Source organism: Pistacia vera, unplaced genomic scaffold, assembly GCF_008641045.1.
Source record: "Pistacia vera cultivar Batoury unplaced genomic scaffold, PisVer_v2 Contig188, whole genome shotgun sequence".
Lineage (NCBI taxonomy): Eukaryota > Viridiplantae > Streptophyta > Magnoliopsida > Sapindales > Anacardiaceae > Pistacia > Pistacia vera.
Window position 1 is genome coordinate 907,269 of NW_022195981.1, and position 18,353 is coordinate 925,621.

At 34.3% G+C, this 18,353-nt stretch overlaps 2 protein-coding genes and 1 pseudogene across 2 annotated transcripts; all 3 read left to right on the forward strand.

Annotated features, from left to right (window-relative positions):
• Window positions 1-236: 236 nt before the first annotated feature.
• LOC116127024 (UDP-glycosyltransferase 83A1-like) lies at window positions 237-2,070 on the forward strand. Its single transcript, XM_031412689.1, has 2 exons — window positions 237-740; window positions 853-2,070. The coding sequence occupies exons 1-2, from the start codon at window positions 251-253 to the stop codon at window positions 1,749-1,751; spliced, it is 1,389 nt and encodes a 462-aa protein (XP_031268549.1). The 5' UTR covers window positions 237-250; the 3' UTR covers window positions 1,752-2,070.
• An 11,170-nt stretch (window positions 2,071-13,240) lies between these two features.
• On the forward strand, window positions 13,241-14,982 carry LOC116126988 (UDP-glycosyltransferase 83A1-like). Its single transcript, XM_031412653.1, has 2 exons — window positions 13,241-13,721; window positions 14,078-14,982. Exons 1-2 carry the CDS (start codon window positions 13,244-13,246, stop codon window positions 14,980-14,982), a joined length of 1,383 nt encoding a protein of 460 aa, XP_031268513.1. The 5' UTR covers window positions 13,241-13,243.
• Window positions 14,983-15,486: 504 nt separating this feature from the next.
• LOC116126989 lies at window positions 15,487-16,963 on the forward strand (annotated as a pseudogene).
• The last annotated feature ends 1,390 nt before the right edge of the window (window positions 16,964-18,353 follow it).

Here is an 18,353-nt window from a genome sequence, read left to right on the forward strand (position 1 = left end):
ATATATATATAAGGATTCATATTTTAATTCTTAATAGGATACCTATAATTCTATTATTATTTATAAGTATTCGTTATTAAATAATTTTCCTAAAGAAATTCAATTTTCCATGGTAACTATTAAAAATACGAGCCACGTATCCCAATATTGAGGACCCCTCCACAAATCTTTATCGAACCAGAAACCAACATAATATATACGAACCCAATGTTTAATTTGTTCATAAGAACATACAAAGCAGAAAATTAAAATGAGTCGTCCACATGTCCTGGTAATACCTTTTCCAGCACAAGGCCATGTAATTCCTTTCCTTGAGCTTTCACAGTGCTTAGCGAAGCAAGGCCTCAGTGTCACATTTGTAAACACAGATCATAATCACAAACGGGTCATCAACGCATTGCAGGAAAAGAAGCATGTAGGAGATGATCAAGAAATCCGCCTGGTATCGATTCCAGATGGATTGGAACCCTGGGAGGATAGAAATGATATAGGCAAGTTATGGGATTCACTTGCAGAGGCGATGCCTGGGAAGCTGGAAGAGCTCATACAAGAGATGAACAACAAAGAGGAAGATGAAAAGATCACTTGTGTTATTGCTGATCTGCATGTTGGAATGGTACTGCAAGTAGCAGAGAAACTGAAAATTAAGCGGGCTGCGTTTTTGTCGACAGGAGTGGTGGCTTTGGCCTTGTACCACCATATTCCCAAAATGATTGATGATGGAATCATTAACAAAGATGGTAAGACTAGATTTTTAACATGAGATGAAATTGATTTTGCTTTGCTTTGCTTTGATAAAAGGTAGCTAGGCCATGCAGTTATTTATTTCCTTAAGCACTTTAATTATTTCAGGAACTACGACCTACAGTCGACATATGATACAGTTGGGACCAAACATGCCTACAATCAGCTTTGCAGAATTTATCTGGAAAATCGGTGACTTAATTAGCCAGAGAAAGATTTTTCAACTTATTGTTAAGGCCACAGAAGGTACACAAATGACAGCTGACTACCTGATTTGCAACACAATGTATGACCTTGAGCCTGAAGCATTCAACTTGGTTCCGAACATTTTTCCAATTGGACCTCTTTTAGCGAGCAACCGACAAGGAAATTCAGCGGGATACTTCTGGCCAGAAGACTCAAGTTGCTTGAAATGGCTGGATCAACAGGAACCTAAATCTGTCATTTATGTTGCATTTGGCAGCTTGACAGTTTTTAACAAGATCCAATTCCAGGAGCTGGCACTAGGACTTGAACTCACCAACAGGCCATTCCTGTGGGTTGTGAGGCCGGATATTACTGAGGATGCAAATCAAGCCTACCCAGAAGGCTTTCAAGCCAGGGTAGCCAGTCGTGGCCGGGTGGTGGATTGGGCACCTCAACAGAAGATTTTGAGTCACCCTTCCATTGCCTGCTTCTTCAGTCATTGTGGTTGGAATTCCACCATGGAAGGTGTAAGCAACGGGCTTCCTTTCTTGTGCTGGCCGTACTTTGGTGACCAATTCATTAATGAGAGCTACATTTGTGATATTTGGAAGGTAGGATTGAAATTTAACAGAGAAAAAGCTAAGATCATCACACCAGAAGAAATTAAGAGCAAGGTAGATCAAGTGCTTGGTGATGAAAATTTCAAAGCAAGAGCTTCGGAACTCAAAGAAACTGCATTGAAAAGTGTCAAAGAAGGGGGTTTATCTGACAAGAATTTCAAGAAGTTCATTGAATGGATAAGGACCCAAGAAATGGAATAAGATACCTTGATATTAATGGATCATTCCTTTGAAGATTCGTTCAAGTAAAAGAGCTCTCGTGGTGGTCTAGATTTTCTCCTCGAACAAACAAACTTGTCATTGTCGTGTAATATGTTGGTAGGTTCTCTCTGCGCTAAACTTACGTCTTCTGTGGAAAGAATTTAATTTCAAAGCTTGAAATCAAGGTTCATTAAAAAATAATCATGGATTAATTAAGGCTAATGATATTCACCTACATTAAGCTGACCTGTTTCCCAGGCAATTGAAAGTTTGAAACTGAGCGTTATAAAGACCAAAATTACAGCCAAACAGGTCAGTAACGACGAGTCTATATAGCAGTATGTGATAGCATATGAGATGTATTCAAAAATCTAGAGTACCACTTCAAACTACTTTATTCATGCAACTATCTATTGAACTTATGTCGAGGTTTTTTTCTTTTTTCTTTTCCCATCTTTTCTCCTTTCTCGTTTATCTTTAGATTGATTTTGATTGATATATAGTTACCACATGCATTAACTTTTGGTATTGAGTCAACAATAATATTGCGATACCAGAGACTATCACTTTTAAAAAATATTATTTCATAACAGTTGAACTTGAGAGACAAGTTGAACAGATTGAAATCAGTAGTTCTGAGCTTTAATTCTAACGCTTAGCTAAGGAAAATTGGGCCAGCCATAAAGCACAAATCATAACCTCACTGGGCAGGATGCCCAAAATATGTGTTAATTTGAGGCAATGCGACACTATGACCAACCAAGATGTTATCCTTCTCGTGAATCTCAACACAAGATATTATAATTAGAACAAGGAAACTATAGCAACAGACAATAAAAAGTTCAAGAAACCAAAAACACCGAAGACTTTTTTAGCCATTTAACTCAATCAGTGGCTGTCACATTCACCTTCTCCAACTTCCTAAATGATACATGATTTAGTAGCTTAGATCACGGATCATAAGAAGATGAAAAATTACAAAATCTGACAGGACCCATCCCGACCCTCCCTATCTTACAGGATCCAAGGCGCTCCTATAAGATCCAAAAGACAGCCGCATAATGCAAGCCATTGGTAATAGACCCTATGTAGTGAAAGACAAAATATGCAACGTTAAACACAAAATGGAACAAAATGGAATGATGTGTGTGGGCCCAACCTCGATGCGAAAGTCACAGCTCCATACGATCCCTGTGGTGACTTGGGAGAGGGGAAAATTTGAGCTAAAAGTATTCAGTGAGTGATGATTTTGTAAAACTTTTTTCAGAAAATCATAAAGTATGAAAATAAGTTCTTAATAACGGTTTACCTTATTATTTCATTTATGATATAGTAAAACTGATAATTGATAATTGATCTAATGTCATAAACTAATAATTGTTTTAATATTGTAAAAATAAGAACTAATATGATACTATAAAATTAGTAACTGATATTGAAGCTCTCACCACAACTAGTACCGGGGAGAATATCTATCATACTTGGTGGGCGTCCCACACATAGGCAGAGCAAGGGAAAATATGTCATACCCAGCAAGTTCTAACATCACACGAGCAGAGCAACTAAATATGTCATACCTAATGGGAAGCTCATCGCTTAGGTAGAGTAAATGAATCTATCGTACGCATGAACAAAGCCAATATATTAAATCTATAGGTCTGTATTTGAAATCTCAAATTCTAATCTTCGAGGGATGGGTACTTTTAGGACAGTTTACAAAAACCACTATAAATCTCATACTTAATCTAATACATTATTTTTCTTCAAAATATAGGCCTTTATAATTATTATAACGTTAATAACAATAATTTATAGTATACTATTCTTCTGTAGGGATAGGCACGGGCCGGGCCAAGGCCGGAGGCAGTTGCCCAAGGGGATTCCCCCAAAGCCCAAACGAGGAATCACCGAATCAGGCCTAATCCCCGAATTCCCTGTTTGGGGATATAGGGAAGCCCAGGACATCCTAGCCCACCCTGAAGCAAAATTTGTTTTTATAAATAACAAAAAATATAAAAATATAACAAGAGTAATTAGGTAATGAAATTTAAATAATGATTAAATGAATTGAAATATCAAATGATACGTTATACATATATAACATGTATATTATATATGTATTAACATATGATATATTATTGTAATGTATAATGTATAATTTTTGTTTCATAACATATTATGTGTAATGTATAATGTATAATACATATGATACATTATACATATATAACATATTTATTATGTATTAAAAAATATTTATAATAATTTATTTATTTATTTATTATAATGAATCAAAATATCCAATGATTACAAATAATAGCATATTATATATAATGTATAATATATAATATATAAATTTTGTTTCATAGCACATTAGGTATAATGTATAATGTATAAATTTTGTTTCATAGCATATAATGTATTAGATCTTTTTGTTAGATCTTTTTGTCGGATTTCAGGTACTTTCTGGTGCATTTTGATCTGAATTGGTTCTTAATTCGTTACTTTTCGTATTTCAGGTTAAAATGGACATCTTGAGCAAATAAGCACAAAATTGGATATTTTTTACTCAGAAATTAGCGGATTTCAGAAGATAGGGGAGTACCGGAGTAGGATTAAGCACGATGAAGCTTGTTTCCAAGGAAGAGCACCGAGAATCGAGGAATTAAGCGAAGAAGCAAGCGGAGTGGCAGTTCTGTAATTTCAGAACTCAGGAAGAAGCTTCGCCCCGGCGAAGGAAATGTCTTCGCCGCGGCGAAGTAGGCCAGGGACGAACTTATCTGATTCATTCTTCGCCGCGGCGACAGTCAATTTATTCAGTTTTGTTAAACGCACAGTTTCGTGTTGTGCGTGTTTTGGCTGGGTTTTTGGACTAAGTATAAAAGAAAAACTTAACCTTTTGCCAAGGGAGCTTGAGCTGTTTAGGTTTAGCCGTTTTTACACTTTTCTTAGAGTAAAGCTTTGAGTTTTTCGGATTGTTTAAGGGAGAAGGTTCAGATTTTGACTAGAAGATTCATCTTTTGGGGAGATTTCTTATCTTTCATCTCAGTTTCATTATGTTTAACTTGTTTATTTCTATTTTTCGTTTTTGTAGTATTAATTTAGCTATGAACTAATCTTTTATGGGTTAGGGTTTTGATTGTAGTTTGGATTTTAAATGGGTTAAGTGTTTGATTGTGTTATTTCCATGTGAATAAGCTTTGGTTGTGTGTTACTCTGAAATTGAATGCTGTATGTGATGAACATGATGAGATTGAGAAATAATTCATGTTAGGCTTCTTGGGTAATCACCATTATAGTATTGGATGCTAGAGATAGATTCAAGAATTAATGAAATCAATTTAGGATTCTTGTGCTTAATGAATTTAGAATTATTAACCTTCAATTTGTTGGGTGCGGAATGTTAATAAGGATGAATAGGAAAACATAGCCCGAGAGGGTATGTTTAACATATTAGTGAATTCGATTTACAACCATTGCGCATGAATGTGAATATAGTGTAATTTTTAGGTTTAACCCATAAAAGTCCAAACGAAGTCAAAACCCTACCCGTTTTGCTTGAATTGATATTCTGTGTTTCATCTTGCTTTCTTAATTAAGATTTAATTCTTTGTTTAATTTCATTGTTGTTTTTCATTACAATTTGCTCCCACCAATCCAAAGAATTCGATTTCTTCAACTTGATAACGTTAGGAAACTTAGTGCTTTGCTAATATTCCTCTTGGGAATGATATCCTACCCATCATTTTATTACTTGAGCGACTAGTGCACTTGCTAGTTTTGCATGTTGTAAGAAACACGCATCATGGAGCAGCTTCGGTCACCTTAGCTTTCTTCGACCGAGGAAAATTGAACGGCCTTCGTCCCGGCTGCTCTAGCTCCTTCGGAGGCATGGTCGCTGCATACAAGACATCGTTAGCAAAGGTATTCTATTTCACGACCAGAAAAATAATCAGTTAGCAGGACTTACTCAGTGGAGGCTCTAACGATGCGTTTGTGTTGAAGAACCCGTATTTTTGCAAATGTCGTCACGAGTTTCTTCGCGTCACGCTTATCCTCGGGTAGGGAGCCGAAGTGCACGATTCTTCTTCTATCGAAGAGCAGCCCTAGGTCGGTCGTCTTGTTAACTGTTAGAAAGAAATCAAGTCGTTAGAGCAAACACACTTCGAACGCAACGAGTTCACCAAAACAAAACAAAAAACAAGCAAAGAGAAATAGGCCTACTCGGTTCCTGGAAGCGGCAATGGCCATCGTAGCAAAAGAATAAAAACTTCGTTTCGTAGGCCCCCGCGTTGCTGGGATAACTGTGTATCCCGTCGGCAATAGTAGGTCGCCTGGACAAGTAATACGAATCCTTGTCCTTGCTCTTTTTCAGAAATACGAGCAGCCAAGCTACATAGCGGTCAGCTCGCCCAGCCCGTTCTCCTGGCATGCGATGTACATTGCAACAGCAATGACGTACATGTTCGAAGTCAGCTGCATCAGTGCGACCCCGAAGTGGTCCAGAAACAACCTTATGAAAGAGTGGAAGGGGATCAGTCCCCCACCCTTGATAATCTCCTCGGAGATCACGGCCAGGCCGCTTGACGGATATTGCAACGAATGCGTCAGGTCGTGGAAAACGTCCACCTCGATACCATACTGACTTATTACCCTCTCAAGCTCGTCCTCGATAAGTACTGAGAAGACCTCGAGAGGGATGCTAGGAGCACCCTGTAGGGACGAGCTGGTTCCCTGCTCGAATCTGGTTGCTGAGGGGTCCATTTTGCCAGTTTGCAAAAGCGAAAAGCAGAAGGGTCATTTAGCCACTGTACGCTATTTCGTACGATGACGTGGGAGGAAACAAACTCCATAAATCCGAAAGAAAGCCCTAACAGCATGATTCGAGCCACCATTCATGGCTCGAACTCGACACAAGCGTCTCGTCTCCAATGGGTTACCGGAAGACTGACGCCATTAACCCATGAAAATAATGAAGTAACGACAGAGAAGTTCTTACCTCTTGGAGTATGACAACAGCTTCTGCTTCAAATGTCGGAAAAATGCAGGTTTGGAAGACAAAGGTTCCAGGTTTATGAAAATCTTTTGCTTTCTATGAAAAAGGCTCTGGTGACATTGCCTGAGAACGATTTGAGGTTTTTATAGCGTGTGAATCAGCATTTGGATTTCCTTACCATTGATCTCGGCCACGTGTCGCTTATCAGTGTGAAAGGGTGAACGAAACGACTGGATAAAGTCAAACTTTCATCTTTCCAGTTGAAAAGCTCAAACGACGGCCATACCTATCTTAGAGCATTTATTGCGTCTCAAATCCACATTTAATGCTCTGATAAAGGGCGTCGTTCCAACGTATAACGCATTTAATGTTCTAATAAAGTGCATTGTTTCAGCATACAACGCATTTAATGCGATTGGCTGGCACTTATCACGCACAGGACACACCTGTCAACGCAGGGATTGCTTCATTAAATGCATCCCTATCACCAGAACAACGGGTGACGGTAGACGAAATCAGGTCGCTCGTCCTCTACAAACAATGAACATGCGAGTTCGCGCTCATAAAAATGCCATCCCGACCTACTTTCAAACAGGCCAGAATTTCCAGAAATCATCCCGTTGCAGCATGACTTATAGTTTCCAAGGTTCAATCCTCAAATCTTAAAAACTAGGGGACTTCTGTTATGCCTAAAAAAATATAAGGGCTGACGTCAGGTCCATTCAGTCCACAAAAGTCAAATCATTGGAACAACCACCACCTGCTTCCGTCAGGATAGTGGGTGCGCATCAGGCCAGCCAGGAGTTGTGGTGCTCCCACGTGTCCAACCCCTGCTCTAAATCGCCCAAATCACTCTGGAAGGTGGGCAATGTGACATAAAGAAGGATTTGCACGGATAATCCCACCAACTTACAGATTTAGTAATCATTGCCTCAACGCATCCCACTATAAATTGGGAGTTCCTCTCTCATTAAAGGGGATTCGCACATTTTTACGCTTGATTAATTACTCTCTCTTTCCCTAGAATTCTTAGCATTTGATACCTTGTAATATTATTGTGAAGTCAGTTAGCTAAAAGCGACCTGACCCTTATTATCAATATAAGCATCAGTGGACGTAGGACTTGCTACCTTAGCATCCGAATCACTTTAAAAACTGTCCCCATTGCATTTACTATCTCATTATCCTTTACATTCATGTGTGTCTTCTAGGTCAGCTCAGCATTTCACACGTGCGTTTTGTTGGTGTAAAAATCACGCATCAACATTATTATTATTATTATTATTATTATTATTATTATTATTATTATTATATATTAAAGACCTAGCTCACAACCCACCGCCACAGTCCTACACTTAAATTATGGAAGCTCAGATAGAGAATCGAACCTGAGACGGTATGTATATCCACACTATCCCCAATTCATTCTAACTATCTAGACTAATCACAAATGGATTATATCAAAATATTGAAGTTAGGAAAAAAAAATTAAAAATTTGTATTTGATACATCATTTTAAAGGGTCGAAACAGAAAAGTAAAATTATAACAAAAGTTATAATATTTTACTATAAAAGCTAAATAAATCCTTGAATATTTTATTAGTATAAATTTTATGTGAAATTATAACAAAAGTTATAATATTTTACTATAAAAGCTAGATAAATCCTTGAATATTTTATTAGTATAAATTTTATTGCAATTTAATTTAACTAGTTCATTAATAAATTTTCTTGATTTTATTTTACACTCGTTAAATTATTAAAAAACTATTTCATATCATGAAACACAATCATAAATATATTAATTATAAATAAATTTTCGTATTTTTATATAGCTTATATGTAATATATTAATTATTATAAATTTACTTATTGTTAATGATATGTCCCGGTCTCAAATCACATGTTTCCTCCGACTTGTTTAACAAGCAAATTTCATTTTCAAAGCAAAGGAAATTTAAAGCTTTGACTCAATTGATGAAAATCTTTAAAAAAAAAATCATTTCACTATTGACTATTCTACCTTATTCAAACAACTTTTGGAAAAGGAAATAATAATATACTATGATAAAACAATATTCAATGCACTCTCTTTCAACTACTTGCAACTTGTATAAAGCTTGTAGAAAAAGAAAACTATTTGATTCCTTAATAAAATACTGTTACACAAAAACGCAAGTAAAGAAAAACAAAGAAATAAACATGAGATTACTTCTTCGCTACGTTTTGTTTTGGTAATGTTTAATTTCAAAAAAAAAAAAAAAAATTACCAGTAATATAGATAATCTTAAAGATTAATGGGTATAAATTGTTATTGTGTTTGGCCCATGTGAGCTATATATAGAGAGAGAGAATAAATCCTCTCTATAGTCATAATGATAGGATCAAACGAATTTATTACTATAAAGAGATTATAACTTAATAGAGGTGTAATAATAAAAATTATTGTTTTGATTTTGTTATTTTGTAATTCATATTTTAATAGTATTTATTAAGATTTCAATTAATTGTTTTAGTAGTCATTGTTGCAATTAGACAATAAAAAAATAAAAAATAATCCTAAGGATGATAATATGTAAATACAAAAAGTTTCGTGTTAATAAACTCTAAACATGCTTGAAAAGCTAAAAATATTTTAGCTTTTACAAAAAAAGTGTCTATGCTAGCGAGTTATTATGTACCCGCAAGCTAAAAAATGTGATAATAATTCTAAAGCATAAATCATTGTCCCAAACAATTTTAGATAAATATTTTATTTCATATTAAACCTTTAATGTAACATAACATAATTTATTTTGCAATATACAGATAATTATTACTGTGTGGAGGCAACTTTCTTAAGACAGGTATTAAAAAAATTATAACTTATTACAATGTAAAATTTATACAGTAAAATCTCTCTATAATAATACTCTATATAGGAATAAACTCTACATAGTCATAAAAAATTCTAGTCCCAATTGGGATAATTATAAATAAGAATAAACTCCACATTGTAATGAGTTATAATTTTTCTAATTCCCGTCTTAAGGAAAGTTGCCTCCACATAGTAATAATTATATGTATATTACCAAAAAAAAAAAATATGTTATGTTACATTAAAGGTTTAAGATGAAATAAAATATTTATCTAAAGTTATTTGGGATAATTATTTATATTTTAGATTTGTTACCACATCTTTTACCTTGCTAGTATGTAATAACTTGCTAGCATGGACACCTTCTTGTTGAAACCAAAATATTTTTAGCTTCTCAAATATCTTTAGAGCTTTATGGCATGAAATTTTTTGTATTTCCGTACTATCATCCTTATGATTATTTCCTTTATCTTTTTTGTCTAATTGTAGCAATGATTTCTTCTTCGGTTAAAGCATACACGATTTGTTGCTCATTTGGATGATCGAGGAAAACATTAATATCCATTCGATTAGTGTAGTGAAATTGTCGAATTTGATCACTCAATTTTGCAATAACTCCTTTAATTTCTTGTCAGATTTGATCACTCAATTTTGCAATGACTCTCTTATTTTCCTCGTCCACTTCATTTGTAACTTGCAATTCATCGAAATCGGGTGTCCTAATTTTGCAATGCTTAAAACCATTGGCAATTGTCTGTGGCTTCACATCAATTGACTATGCATCAACTGTATTTATAGTTTCATCAATGACACTTATTTTTGTTGGTTCCAAGACACGGTCTTCTATCAATTTCAAAAGTAAGCAATTGAAGCGTTGAATTGAAATCCTAATACTATCAAAATATGAATTGAAATCCTAGTACTGTACTACTAAAACATGAATTAAAAAATAAGAAATCAAAACTATAATTTTTGTAACTACACCTCCATTAAGTTATAATCTCCTTATAGTAATAAAATTAGTTAGTCCCACCATTATAACTATAGAGAGGTTTTACTGTACTTATTTATAACTATACCAAGTTGGAATTATAATTTTTTCTGACTATATATATTTATATATATAAATATATATATATATATATATTATATATATATATTCAAAAATTAATTAATGAGGTTAAAAAAATCACTTAACAAGTTGGGTTAATTGTTATTTGACATCAAAACGAGAGCATTTGTGCCTAGAGTTTTTATTAAGGATAAAATTGAAACAAAAACAGGATTATCACAATAATCTTAAAATACCACTCTTTGAGTCGATAATCACATAACCCTCTATATCACCTTTTATATTACCTAAACAATAAAAGATTATTGGAATCTTTTATTATCTACCGAACCAAACAAGCAAAATAATAATTGAACTAACAGATAGATTACCATAATAAAGCAAAGTAATAATCAGATTAAAAGATATATTACTGGAGTAATGTTCTTAAAACATCTCCAAATGACTCTTTATATAACACACTCTGTGTTATAAAGAGTTTATCCATAAAAACAAGAGTCCAACAGACTCTTTATCTTTAAAATATAAATTAGAGAGTGAGTTTAGCTCTCCACATTTAGAGAGTCAAATTTCACTCTCCATCCTAATTTTAATTAATAAACTATAAGTTATTATACATTTTATTTATTAATTCTCTCCTCCATTAAGTCTCTTTCTTCAAAATAAAAAGCATCTTCATTAAATTTATGTAATCTATTAGATTTGAATAAAAATTATATTCTTTATATTTTAAAATTAATAAAAATATTTTTTATTTATATGAAAGATATTCTTTAAAATAAAGAGCACCATTAGAGATGACGCACTCCCATTACACAACTTATATTAATTGTACTAAAGACTAAAGAAATTTTACACTTGATTATTAAATACTATATGCAACTCACGTGACTTAAATACACATGACTAAAGACTAAAGAAATTATTAAATACTATATGCAACTCACGTGACTCAAATACACATGACACATACTGACAGTTGCATTTTAACTCTCGTAAAACTTAATACACTACAATTACCCTTATACCTTCAATAGTCTTGAACTTGACCTTAAACCCTTTGAGAGCATCTTTAATGAGCATATTTCACGTAAATAAAGAATAATTATATTAATTTCTAAACATAAAGAATAAAATTTATATTCAAATCCAACAAACTCTTTAAATTAGAATTAATAAATAAGAGAGAGAATTAATAATAAAATATATAAAAATTTGTAATTTATTAAACAAAATTGAGATAAAGAGTGAAATTTGACTCTCTAGATATAAAGAGCTAAACTCACTCTTTAATTTATATTTAAAGAATAAAAAATTTATTAGACTCTTATTTTTATGAACAAACTTTTTATCATTTAAAGAGTCATTTGGAGATGCTCTAACTCATTACACTTAAATCTTAATTCAATAGACTTAAAAACTGTTTTGGAAGAGGTGACTTATTCTTTACCCAACTTCAATTACCCTAAAAAAAAAGAAAGTATTTTTCTTACTATTAATATCATAAAGAAATCCTATTTAACTTGTTTAAAAACCTAGGCTTCAAATCCAGTAGGTCAAAACGTCACTTGGAAAAGGAACACAGACATAATTTAAACGCTAGATTTCGGGAGACATCACAAGATACTCCAAAATCTTGGATTTGATTTAATCTATATTAATTTTTGCTTGATGATTCATTTAACCGAGCATGAATTAGGAAAAATGCTAAAAAGTACATTCACAAATAAATATATCGAGATTATGCAAGCATTTTATACTCTTTTAAGATTTTTACCAATCAATATAGTTGTTTTAGAAAAATAGTTTACGAAGTTCAATCTAAGAGAATCTCCAATGATGCTCTTTATTTTAAAATACATTTTTTATATAAATAAAGAGCATCTTTGTTAATTTTTAAATATAAAAAACTAATTTTTTATTCAAATCCAATAGACTCTTTAAATTTAATAAAGATACTTTTTATTTTCAAGAAAAATATATGAGAGAGAATTAATAAATAAAATACATAGAAACTTATAGTTTATTAATTAAAATTATGATAAAAAATGAAATTTTACTCTCTAGAAGTGAAAAGTCAAACTCACTATTTAGTTTATATTTAAAGAGTCTGTTGGATTCTTATTTTTATGAATAGAATCTTTATAATAAAGAGTTTGAGTCATATAAAAAATGTTATAGAGATGCTTAAAAGTGATATTGAAATTCATAAAACGGTCTTTCCACTTCTTCTCGTGTTTACCCAAAATTCAAAAAATATAATTAGAATCCTCAATATAAATAGATGAAGAAAATGAATCAAGTAAAGTCTTAATATTAACTGTTACCAAATGAATTAAATACAAATCTCTTGACAATTCAGCAGCCGCCTCTACAGTGTCATTGTTTGCTTCTCCAACTCTTTCAGCCCCCAAACAAGAAAAATCAGGGGATTACAAAATCATATACGCAAGTCAGTAAGAGACAAGCTGCTAGCCAATCCCTGATCCTTATAAAACTGGTTATTAACACCATACAAATATGCGAAGCCAAAGTTTTTTCATAATTAAGAACAAAACAGAAAATAAAAATGAGTCGTCCACATATTCTGGCTATACCATATCCTGCACAAGGCCATGTAATTCCTTTACTGGAGCTTTCACAGTGCTTAGTTAAACATGGCTTCAGAGTTACATTTGTCAACACAGATCATACTCACAACCGAATCATCAACGCTTTACAGGAAAATTCTACTGGGGATGAAATCCATCTGGTATCAATTCCGGATGGAATGGAACCGTGGGAAGATAGAAATGATTTCGTGAGGTTATCTGAAACAATGCCGAAGGTGATGCCTGGGGAACTGGAGAAGCTCATAGAAGAGATCAACAGACTGGAAGAAGAAAAGATTGTTTGTGTGATTGCGGACGGTAATGTTGAATTTGCCATTAGAGTTGCAGAGAAGATGAAAATTAAGAAGGCTGCATTTTGGTCTTTAGCAGCTGCAAGTCTGGCCTTGCTTTACAGTGTTCCGAAGATGATTGATGAAGGAATCATTGACACTGATGGTAACGCACTCTCACTCGTTTCTGCTCTTCTGAATTTTGTTGCAAGTTTAGGGAACTTAATGACACACAAATTAAGGAATACTATTAGCACTATATTACTGGTTAACGCCTGAAAACGGTAACTTGGAAACTTGAGCCCATGGTGGTTGGCTCTTTTCCCCACAACATTACTCATATTATCTTTTGCTCTAAAAGGGGTCCGACTTACAACCTCAGTTAAGAAAACCAGCGCTTAAAATAATTAATAAACTGAAGAAGAGAATTAAATTTTTAGATTTATTCAGGGTGTTCTAATATAAGGTAGGCCAAGCATGCAGTTATCTATTTCTTTTATGTTCACTTTCTTTTAATTCTAGGAACTCCAATCAAGAAACAAATGATTCAGCTCGCTCACAATATGCCTGAAATCGACAGTACAAACTTTCCTTGGGCCACCTTTGGAGGCGGCTTAGCTATCCAGAAGAAAATCTTTCACTGCATAGAGAAGAACACAGAAGCTGTGAAAGTGGCAGACTGGCTCATTTGCAACTCAACACCAGATTTTGAACCTGAAGCGTTCACCTTGGTTCCAAATATTCGTCCAATAGGACCTCTTTTGGCAAGCAACCGACAAGGAAATTCAGCAGGATACTTCTGGCAAGAAGACTCAACTTGCTTGAAATGGCTAGATCAACAGCAGCCTAACTCGGTCATTTATGTTGCATTTGGCAGCTTCACAGTTATAGACAAGATCCAATTCCAAGAGCTGGCACTAGGACTTGAACTCACCAACAGACCGTTCTTATGGGTTGTGAGGCCAGACATTACTGATGGTGCCAATGAAGCCTACCCAGAAGGGTTTCAAGACAGGGTAGCCAATCGTGGCAAAATGGTGGGTTGGGCGCCACAACAGAAGGTTTTGAGTCACCCTTCCATTGCCTGCTTCTTCAGCCATTGTGGTTGGAATTCCACCATGGAAGGTGTAAGCAATGGGATTCCTTTCTTGTGCTGGCCATATTTTGCTGACCAATTCATTGATGAGAGCTACATTTGTGATATTTGGAAGGTGGGATTAAAGTTTACCAGGGACGAAAGTGGTATCATTACGCGAGAAGAAATTAAGACTAAGGTGGATCAAGTGGTTGGTGTTGAAGATTTTAAAGCAAGAGCTTTGGAACTCAAGGAAACTGCATTGAAAACTATCAAAGACGACGGCCATTCTGACAAGACTTTCAAGAAGTTCATTGAATGGATAAGGTCACCGGAACCCGGCCATGCTTGATAGAATTAATATTTCAAGAGTTATTCGTTGTGACTTTTGCTTTTTCAAAATAATCTATATGATTGAGTAATTATAATTTGAAGCAATGTGACCATTTAACCAACCAAGACGCTATCCTACCCCTAAATCTCAACACAAAATATTTGAAAATATTTAAACCAAATAATTTTTTATTTTAGTAATCAGATAAAAGACACACTTTAAGAAGCCTTGAGTTCCTGACCTGCCCAGAAATTGTTCGTCCATACTATTTATTGAATCTCTGTTTTGTTTTATTCTGTTTGAAATTTTGGTAAAGTTCTCAATGAAAGACAAAGTAGTACTGGAAACTCATAATGAACACCACTAGGTGCAAAAGATGACAGTAAAAACATCACTGGCATCTCTTGGGATCTGTTGGGAATCCATCCCTGATCTCTATTAATTAAACTAGTTATTAACATGATATATACGAAGCCATATTTTTTGTATTGTTCAGAAGAACATACAAAACAGAAAACTAAAATGAATATTCCACATGTTCTGATCATACCTTTTCCAGCACAAGGCCATGTAATTCCTCTAATGGAGCTTTCACAATGCTTGGTTAAGCTTCGCTTCAGAGTCACATTTGTTAACACAGATTATAATCACAAGCGGGTCTTCAACGCATTACAAGAAAATAACTCTATTGAGGATGCAATCCTGGTGTCGATTCCAGAAGGAATGGAACCCTGGGAGGATAGAAATGATATAGGGAGGTTATGTGAAGCAATTTCAAAGGTGTTGCCTGGGAAGCTGGAGGAGCTCATAGAAGAGATCAACAGAGTGGATCAAGAATAGATTGTTTGTGTGATTGCGGATGGGAATATTGGTTTGGCTACTGAAGTTGCAGAGAAGATGAAAATTAAGAAAGCTGCGTTTTGGCTTGCAGCAGCTAACACTCTGGCCTTGTTTTACAAAATGCAAAAGCTGATTGATGATGAAATCATTGACGGCGATGGTAACACACTGGTTTTCATTTGTTGGGAGTTAAAGTCACATCATTATGCACATGTATCATTATTTATTTCTTTTATGATCAATACTTGTGTATTTGTTAATTACAGGAACCCCAATCAAGAAACAAATGATTCATTTGGCGCCCAACACGCCTGAAATCGATAGTAAAAACCTTATTTGGGCAAACATTGATCGAGGTTCAGCCCAAAAGACGATCTTTGATTTTGTATATAACAACACAGAAGCTGTGAAAATGGCAGACTGCCTCATTTGCAACTCAATTTATGACTTTGAACCTGTAGCCTTCACCTTGGTTCAAAATATTCTTCCAATAGGACCTCTTTTGGTGAGCAACCGACAAGGAAATTCAACAGGATACTTCTGGCAAGAAGACTCAACTTGCTTGAAATGGCTAGAACAACAGCAACCTAACTCAGTCATTTATGTTGCATTTGGCAGCTTCACAGTTATAGAAAAGATCCAATTCCAAGAGCTGGCACTAGGACTTGAACTCACCAACAGACCGTTCTTATGGGTTGTGAGGCCAGACATTACTGATGGTGCCAATGAAGCCTACCCAGAAGGGTTTAAAGACAGGGTAGCCAATCGTGGCCAAATGGTGGGTTGGGCGCCACAACAGAAGATTCTGAGTCACCCTTCAATTGCCTGCTTCTTCAGCCATTGTGGTTGGAATTCCACCATGGAATGTGTAAGCAATGGGGTTCCTTTCTAGTGCTGGCCATACTTTGCTGACCAATTCAATGATGAGAGTTGCATTTGTGATATTTGGAAGGTTGGATTGAAGTTTAATAGAGACGAAAGTGGTATCATTACACGAGAAGAGATTAAAACTAAGATAGATCAAGTGGTTGGTGATGAAAACCTTAAAGCAAGAGCTTTAGAACTCAAGGAAATTGCATTGAAAAGTGTTAAAGAAGGTGGTCAGTCGAACAAGAGTTTCAAGAAGTTGATTGAATGGACAAGGGAACAGGAAAACTGACTCAGGAAAATCTTGTTGAGAATTTACTTGATTTGGGTGGATGTAATATTGGGCTTGACACTTACAGTTGATCTAGCAAAACCTGTTATCATTAGCCCAATTTTTTTTAGTCCAAATCAGCTAAAATCTGGTCATTGGTAACAATGATTAATTAAGAATAGGCTAATGATATTCTTGTGCAGATTGTACATATATAAATGAAGCATAAAGCTGATCTGTTTCCAGCCAATTGAATGTCTGAAACTGAAAACGATATTGCAGAAGACATTAGTACAGCCCGAATCACTAGGCAAGCAGGCCATTAACCAAGCAGTGAGAAACCATTCCCACTCAAATTTTCCCAAACCATTATCACTAATTTTTTTTTCAAACCTATGAGTCCCATGAGAAGATTACGAAAAGTGTTTCAATTTATCTTTATTCTTAACGATGTCCCTAAATTAGTAGTTAATATACTTACGTGAGATCTGACAAATCCAATTAACACAGATAATTCATAATTAAGCTTATATCAGACGTGTTTTAAGATCGTTTTAGTTTTCTGTTTGTTTGTTTTTTTATTTATTTAGGATTTTTTTTTTAATTAATTTAGATTTTATTTGCATGATAGGATTGATTCAAACTTATTTATCAATTCTGAAGATATAGTTGAACGCTTGTTATTAGGCTAACTCGCTCCGTCAACATCTCCCTATGCATGAGCAAGTCAAACGCCAGAGAGGCATAAACACCTGATGCGAAATATTAAAGGTAAAATAATGATAATGAAGTACTTAAATTTTATATTTAAATGATATCATTATTCATAAAATATAATAGAGTAGTAGTTTTGGTTCATAAATGGATTTCGATACATAAAATAATTTATCTATTGACAATCATTTACATTTTTTTTTTTAGTATGACGGTAGTAAATCATTACTACTTCAGTAAATCATCTATTATCGTCATCTAACACTAAAGATAAGCATATAATAAAAGCTCTATGATATTTTTTTATACGAGTTAGTGACTTTTTTCCACCTAAATAATAGTTTAATGACATTTTACTATTCACAAACTTTTAAAATATCACTTTATTACCCAAATTTATACTCGGACAACAAACAGAGAGCAAACTCGACCCAAACTGTTGGGGTTTTTGAAGAGAGGAGGCAAATGAGTCTTTTGGTGGTGAAAGATTGGATTTTGGTGATTGAGATTGATCGGAATTTGACTTGGGAGGGACGTCTGTGCAAATCCTAATCGCTCAGTTGTCGGTGATTGGCAAGGTCAACGGGAGTATGGTTTGACGGTTTTGGTGAGTGATAATCGAGGAAGAAAATGATGGTGGTGTGGAGTAGCAACGATACTAGAATCAGAAACATAATATATATTTGGGTGATAAAAT